The sequence below is a fragment of the Gasterosteus aculeatus genome, chromosome 4 (genome assembly GCF_964276395.1).
Source record: "Gasterosteus aculeatus chromosome 4, fGasAcu3.hap1.1, whole genome shotgun sequence".
In the NCBI taxonomy this organism is placed as follows: Eukaryota; Metazoa; Chordata; class Actinopteri; order Perciformes; family Gasterosteidae; genus Gasterosteus; species Gasterosteus aculeatus.
Window position 1 is genome coordinate 12,676,249 of NC_135691.1, and position 7,955 is coordinate 12,684,203.

General features: G+C 45.8%; 2 protein-coding genes across 3 annotated transcripts; one reads left to right on the forward strand and one right to left on the reverse strand.

The window, feature by feature from the left end:
* Window positions 1–642: 642 nt before the first annotated feature.
* On the reverse strand, window positions 643–3,671 carry cetn2 (centrin, EF-hand protein, 2). The gene is made up of 5 exons (XM_040175093.2): window positions 2,398–3,671; window positions 2,020–2,184; window positions 1,780–1,908; window positions 1,542–1,679; window positions 643–1,362 (listed from the first exon to the last, which is right to left on the reverse strand). Exons 1-5 carry the CDS (start codon window positions 2,398–2,400, stop codon window positions 1,273–1,275), a joined length of 525 nt encoding a protein of 174 aa, XP_040031027.1. The 5' UTR covers window positions 2,401–3,671; the 3' UTR covers window positions 643–1,272.
* nsdhl (NAD(P) dependent 3-beta-hydroxysteroid dehydrogenase NSDHL) lies at window positions 2,865–6,900 on the forward strand. 2 transcript variants are annotated; one of them, XM_040174750.2, is made up of 7 exons: window positions 2,865–3,925; window positions 4,027–4,188; window positions 4,356–4,502; window positions 4,603–4,731; window positions 5,283–5,425; window positions 5,937–6,039; window positions 6,197–6,900. In XM_040174750.2, exons 1-7 carry the CDS (start codon window positions 3,905–3,907, stop codon window positions 6,527–6,529), a joined length of 1,038 nt encoding a protein of 345 aa, XP_040030684.2. In that variant the 5' UTR covers window positions 2,865–3,904; the 3' UTR covers window positions 6,530–6,900. The 2 variants fall into 2 exon arrangements, with proteins under 2 accessions (XP_040030684.2, XP_077958417.1); XM_078102291.1 differs by having other exon boundaries at window positions 3,663–3,925; window positions 5,247–5,425.
* Window positions 6,901–7,955: the final 1,055 nt, after the last annotated feature.

Below are 7,955 nucleotides of genomic sequence, written 5' to 3' on the forward strand. Positions count from 1 at the left end.
TAGTAACTTGAATTGATTTTGTTGATGTTAGTCACACAAAATGATAATGTCACTTAGTAAATCAGTTATTAGGGCTCGTGAGTTCTGACATGACATAAGGGGACACCATGTAAGCCGAGCACATGACAAAAATATTCGCTTCACTCTGAAAAGCTCAAGGGGGGAAAAGCACCTCAGATGCATCTTTAACTACCCATTTGAGATGAGCTACGGGTGATTTTATCTGGTCTTGAACCTCAACTCGGTCCAGGTCAATCTGTCCCGCTGTCGTCCTCACACCGCGCCTGTCAGGAACATCGGCTTTGACACTGCACAGTGGGACCTGCTGTTGTGGTCACCTGATCCCCTGCTGCTCGCACAGTGATGCTCATGCTTTAGCAACCACCATCATCTACAACCTCGGGGTGTCACTTGTTTATGGGGAGCTGCAGCAAAGGATGCGACAGAGCTGTTATCAATAAAACAATCGTTTCTTCCTGCGCTGCCTGAAAGAGAAGAGCGGTATCACGCTTGGCATTCACTTGATTGTTTAAAATACTATGGTTGTATAGCGAGTCATTATGCTGTAGTAAGGTAGCAGCATCTTCCTGTAAAGCATTTATCAGCAGCAGCAACATGAATGATGTGATTAAAAGGAGAAAACTGCTTCAAGATATTTAATTTATACTTTAAAACACGTATATGCTGTTTATCTACACATTAAAATCACTATTCATCTTACAAAACATTCAAGAGTACAGCGTATTTTGTCTATTATACACAGTTATGCACCGAGGGATAATCAATGCAACAAAAAAAAACACCCAGTCATATTTTTTTCCACATGTAGAACCGAGGTGAGACAGCAGGTTACTGAAACATGAGCCACTGAAGTCACCGCGTAAACCAAATGTAACGCGCACTGTATTGTCAAAGCATTGAAATGTGCTGTGGGAAGAAACTGAGAATACTTGACAATGAATCACCTACATATTATCCTTAATATTAGGAATGCACTTTTCAGGAAAGTATGTAGAATTCCAAGCAAGAAAGCGAGGGATCTCTTCCGTTTTTTGATGAATGTAAATGACCATGTAAATCAGTGGATGATATTTCGGCATCTTACACAACTTTCTGTGAGTGTGGTACATGCCGGCTATTTGATTGATTCTTTAGGAGTGGAACTGAAAGCCCAAAACACAATAATAAGGAAAGCTACATTTGATATATGAGCAGCATCACGTGAGAAACCACCACTGGACCACCGACCGATCGCAGTGTTATTCACGTCCTTCAGTACAGACAAGTTTTCTTCATGATGCGCAAGAACTCCTGCTGGTTCACCTCTCCGTCTCCATCCCTGTCTGCTTCATCGATCATTTCCTTTACAGACACACAACGGAACACCAGGTGAAAGGAAGCTAGTTTGCAGGTATTCGCGAGCACAATTTCCTGAGGATAGGATTCAAAACCGTTGTCTTGGAAACGCAATGGGCCTGTGAGCTACAGCCTCCTGAGCATTTGTATATCTTACTGTTTTGTTCCATAATGACGTGCTTTACCTGCAGCTCTTCATCTGTGAGGTTCTCTCCCAGCTCCTTCGCAACCCTCTTCAGGTTCTTGAATGAGATCTTTCCCGTCTCGTCGTCGTCAAAAAGGCGGAACGCTTTCAGGATCTCCTCTTTGGAGTCCTTCTCGGCCTAAAATCGGAGAAAGGGGAGAGTAGTTTTACCACAAACGGCCACATTTGCATCCTCTTGCATAATGGCAACTAAATCATATTTCATGATAGATATCCACCATTTTCTGCGTCATGACAGAGAGGAAGTCAGCGAAAGAGATCTTCCCTGTGCCGTCCTTATCCACGTCCCCAATCATCTTCTTGATCTCCTCTTTCTTCGGTTCAAACCCCAGAGCCCTCATGGCAACCTGACGCAGTGTGACAAACGAGAGAGAGAGAGAGAGAGAGAATGAAGCACCCATAGGAGACGGTCTCTCTCTCCCTCCCCCCCAGAAGATCAGCTTCCAGGCCCTTTCTACCTTGAGCTCCTTGACATCGATGTATCCGGATCCATCGGTGTCAAACAGCTCGAAGGCCTCCCGGATCTCCTGCTTCTGCTCCTCGGTCAGCTCCGGTTTGGGGGTCGTCTTCTTGCGAGGAGGGGGCACTGGACCCTGCAGGGAGGGTCTCTTGGCACCGGTTGCCTGGTGGGGGGAGGAAGGGATGGGGTGTGGGGGGGGGGCGACAAAGGAAAGGGAGGCATAGGGAGACAAATCAGACCAGACGCGAGTCCCGTTGTGATGGCAACAGAACCAGCGACCTAAACAATGAATTAGTATGTAGAGCTGATTCATCACAGACAATATAATGTAACACACCGACAACCATTCAGGTTAGAATCAAACATTTAAACTCACCATCAGTTGCTGTTGGTTTGACTGACAGAAACGAGCTGCAGATCTATGAGGCGATGTGTTTTCTTCTGGAAGCCTTCCTGTAATTTAAGGCGATGATGAAATCAGCTGCTTGCATTACCCGCTGAATTGCCCTGAAGATGAGAGTCTCCTGATGCTCAAATGCCGTCTCTATATTCCAGAGGAACGGCTGTTAAAACCCGCGGAAATGTAACGTCTTTAAGCTCACGACATGCACAGGTCCTGTTGTTTAGGAGCCGCCGTCATAAAGCGCTCGATTTGTTCACCCCTTGGGCCGTTATTCGAGGTAATTCGTTTAAGCTCCGTCCGGCAACTCAACCAGGATACGGCCGGGTACAAGCCGGTGAGGATATCGAGCGCATCAGTTGGGCGAAAAGCTGATTGGCTGTTGAAGGCCACGGGTTGCGAGGCGCGAGCTGAAAATTCAGCGCTCGAAATGAAACTTTGATTTTTTTCTTGAAAATGGAAATACAAAGAGACAATATGAAGCATTGGGAACAACGTGTCTCGTATTCATCGTAGGACATGATATATATATATATATATATATATATATATATATATATATATATATATATATATATATTGTACAATATAAATGGTGCGTTTGCTTACGGAAATCGGTGACATTGCCTCAATACACCCTCTAGTGTCAGCAGACAGAAAAAAAGAACGGTACTAACCAAATAATAAGACATAAGAAATGGCCACTTGCAAAAATTAAAGGGAAACATTTTAGGGATGTATAGGATTTACTGACAATGTAAAGTAAAAATAAATAAATATTTTTCATTTATTTGCAAAAATTCAGATATTAGCAACTAACCTCTTGCTTCTCTGACCAAGTCCTGTCTGAATAAAGCACCTTGTCATTGTAATGATCTAGACTAGAGTACAGACACACCGGCTGGTGTGGTTACACTTGTTAGATGAGCTATCTATTCTACTTATTATTGGACTATAAATCCACTGGTATTTGGCATATCTGTCTCAGTGTCTGTTTTGTTTTATTACATTACATGCATGGGCTAACAAAATACTAAAGTTAGCTGTTTGAACAAAACAAGGCGACACGTTTCTTATCTTGTCCATATCGTTGGTTGGATTTACACTAGGGGGGCGTGGTCTTTGAACAAGGAGGCGGGAAGAATCAATTTGCGTTCGCCGATTGGTTTACATTGTGGCGTTCTTTGACGTACCTGTCACACGATTGGCCACCCTTAAACTCCCTCTTCCTGCCGAGCCTTGGCTCGACCAATCACAGAGCACTTACCGCTCGGCTCACTCACACGGTCCGTGGTTAAGATGCGTTTTCGTTGAACGCACCGTCCGCAGGTGAACGCAGCAGCCTATCACGTGCTTCTTATGGTACAAGCTTGCCACATTTACGGCCTGTATTTTATATACTTATTCCTTATCATTCCACGTTGTAAGGGAACACATTTTCACCACGGTTCCTGACGCTCTCGCTCAACTCTTTTCATTCGTTATGGCAACGCGCGTGCGACCGGTGAGTGGAGACGTTTTCTGTTTGTTTTCAAACGGTTTCAACCGTTTTAAACCTCTTCTTTTTTTTCGAAATCCAACTAACTTTCATTGTCCGCCGTACAGAGCAGTAAGCGGTGCGCGGTCATCGGGGGGTCCGGCTTCCTGGGGAGACACCTGGTGGAGAAGCTGGTGGACCGAGGCTACACCGTGTCTGTGTTCGACATCCGTCAGAGCTACGAGCTCCCCGGGGTCACCTTCCACCAGGGAGACCTGTGCGACAAACAGGTGAGCAGCCCCTTCCGGTCCAGCCCCCTCCCCCCCCCCCCCCCCCAAAAAACAACTGGTGCAATACAGATAAACGGTCTCCACACTTGATCTCTTGATACACACACGTACACATACACACGTACACCTACACACGTACACCTACACTTTGTCCCATTCTGCTCCAGGCTCTGCTGCTCGCTATGAAGGACGTGTCCCTGGTCTTCCACTGCGCCTCGCCGGCCCCCGCCAGCGACGACCGCAGGCTGTTTGAGAGGGTCAACATCGAGGGCACGCGCACCGTCATCCAGGCCTGCAACGAGGCTGGAGTGCAGGTGAGGCGCCTTTTTTGTTTGTTTTTTCTTTCAGCTTATGGGCTGTTGAGGGCTGAAAGATGCCATCGGAGGGGCTTGACCGTTGACCGATGTGTCCCAGAAACTGGTCCTGACGAGCAGTGCCAGCGTGGTGTTCGAAGGGACCGATGTGAAGAACGGGGGGGAGGATCTGCCGTACGCCAAGAAGCCCATCGACTATTACACACAGACCAAGATTCAGCAAGAAAAGGTAGGAGTGGGGGGGCCTGTTTCACCGGTGTAGCGCTGTTTGTGCTGTTGCCCCCAAAACAATTATTGCTTGATGGATTCATTTCTTTGTTAATTTTTTTTTTTTCTTTTTCTTTTTGCCACTTTAGTATGTGTGACTTTTTGTCAAAGCACACTTAGTTGGAGATTGAGTCTCTGACTTGCACATAGCCGTGATTTTGAGCGTCAGTTTTAGCCCGGTGATCTACAGAACCCAGCGGCTGCTAGCACAGTCTTCGTCTTATTTGAGAATAAATCATTTTAACAAACTAACGATTAAAAAGTAACGATTATTTACTCCCGACTTGTTTTGCACACTTTGCCTTATTTTTAATTGGCATCATGCAACAGCACAATATAATCTCCGACAGTGGTGAGTGCGTCTTTCCAGGGCTTCCTCAAGTTTTTTTCCCATGTCATCTGCTCCATGCTCCTCACAATCGCTCACAAAAACAAGAGGGATGAGAGGAGTAATCAAACTCTTTTTTTACAATGCAGAGTCGCACTTTCTTAGGACTCTCTTTTGTGTCTCAGCTGGTCCTGGAGGCTTTTGACGAGGGGAAGGGTCTCCTCACCGTTGCCATCCGGCCTCATGGCATCTTTGGCCCTCGGGACCCACAGCTGGTTCCCATTCTAGTGGACAGTGCTCGCAAGGGCAAGATGAGGTTCATCATTGGGTAAGACCGATGATGCCATTCCTACTTGGAAAATCTGCTATTGGATGGGATAATCTGCAAATAGGGTATTTGTCTCTGGTTTCAGCAACAATCACGGTAGAAAAATACCAAAAAACACAACAAATATGTGTTGAGGTGCTTGAAGTGGTGCACATTGTTGAACCATGAGGCACCATATTCAGAGGCTCCCGTTTGTTCTGATTACCTTTTCTAGCGTTATAGACGCTAACTTTTTTTCCTCCATTATAAGACTCTTAAGATCAAACTGGAGTTAATTTGGGGTTTTACATTTAGTACTTGCATTCCTACTTTTCCCTCTCCTTGAATCACACTCCCATCCCACCGGCAGGCTCGCGTCTCCTCTCGCCACTTGAATAGTGGAAATCACTTTAGAGGCGGTAGCTGGGACGCATGGTCTGCTGTTCCGGTGCGCTGAACTTAAAAAAATATTCCGAGCAAATAATGGGATATTTCTTTGTTCAATTCTCTGCCTTTTTTTTGTTTTCTGCAGTGACGGAACCAATGTGGTGGACTTCACCTATGTGGAGAATGTAGTTCATGGCCACATCCTGGCTGCTGAACGCCTGAGGCCGGGCTCCCCCATATGTGGAAAGGTGAGCGAGAATAAAAATCCAAAGCTGAGCCGGTTTAAAGAATTCTCTCCGTACTCTCTGTCACCTGTCACACACTTTATCATTTAGAATTGGATTTTCTCTTTGGTAAATGCGCTGCAGACTGAATTTCATCTTGTGTCTCCCGCTTTACTTCCAGCCGTACCACATCACCAACGACGAGCCGGTCAGGTTCTGGGACTTCATGTCCGAGGTGCTGGTGGGTCTGGGCTACGCCGCTCCCCGCTACCACCTCCCTTACGCTGTGGTGTACGGCTTGGCTCTGCTCCTCTGGCTGCTGGCTCTGATCCTGCGCCCCCTGGTGTCCTTTAAACCCACCTTCACGCCCATGAGAGTGGCTCTGGCTGGAACCCACCACTACTACAGCTGCGAACGGGCCAAGCGGGACCTGGGCTACAAGCCGCTGGTCAGTCTGAAGGAGGGCATAGCGCGCACGGTGCAGAGCTACCCTCACCTCAGGCGAGGAGCCTGAGGGTAGACGGCTCAACAGTTACTCTCACTCAAGAAGTGAGGGGAACCAGAAGGGACGATTCAACATGAGGCAACAGAAAGTTTCTCTTTATCCCAAGCTCCCGGTGTGAAACGCATTAGTGCCTTCTCAGCCTTTTATGTACATTTCCACCAGCAGATGGCAGCAAGTCTTCACGATTTTGGTCATCGCCCTGTCAGTCTGGCTTATTTCACGTTTTAAAGCACTTGGTGAACAGTTAAATAACTCGTATTTACCGATCTTACACTGTGAGAAATATCCTTGTATTTTTTCATCTTGTACTGTACACACACTGCAATGCTGTTCTGTCAAAATGCCTTAATACATTCCACTAAACCACGATTCTCCTGGAACAACTTGCCTGATATTGCTTTTATAAAGATCATGCTTTTCTAAAAACACTAAACTTGTGTTTAAGTTACCCACTTGATGCTGCCGCTCCACTTAACAAAGCATTTCACACAGAACTAGAACTTGAGTGCGAGTGAGGAAGTTCAATTCAGTGATCCTACGTACAGTGGGACTAATCAATACAACAATCAATAATTAACATATGGAACGGTTTTCTGTCCTTGTACTTTTGGTCATACAGTGTTTTTCCATATGAACAATTCACTCACATTCTTTACACACCAAACCCTTTTGGCTTCATACCGATACCGGATCGTCTCCGTAACGCGTGTCATTCAGATGATGTACAAAGAGTTATGTTACGTGATAAAATACTATTCCACTGCTGTCATCAAGTAAGATGATGGAGCGGTGAAGAGAGAATGCATGATGAGAATTCTTCATCCTACATATACGTTCCAGCTGTCATTCGGTTGTTTTCATGATGAGGAATATACAAAACCTCAAAAGGCCTGAAATGTTGGCTTGCGCAACAATTTTGATTTTTTTTGTAGGTGAAGCATGTCTGCCTTTGTGTGTCTTTGTGCGGTGACAGCAAGGTGGGGGTTTAGGCCGGATAGTTTGAATTCTCTGCACCCTAATGATTCACTGCTGAGTCGGCGTCACAGGAAGGGCCGTCGGACTGGTTTCTTGTTCAAGAGCGATCCAGCCAGATAATAAACCTGCGCTTTTACACTTGCCAGTGAGGGTGAAACTTTCTGGCTCTGTGCCATGCTAATGTCCTGCTCCGCCCCGTGGCTCATATGTTGCAAGGTCTATTCACACTATTTTCTGATTTGAAAAGTATTTTGTACGTGGTTGTAAATGGTCAGCCATTTTTTTGAAGCAGTTGCAGGTCGCAATTTTTTTGCCTTTCAGTTCAACAAACTCTGGCAGAGTTATGCACTGATTAAACATTTAGTTTGCACTAAGCTCCGTCTGCCGTCCATCCCAGAATATGAGCTGGTGTGGTAGACCACACTGATTATATACAGCCATAGAGATTTCTAATATTCAA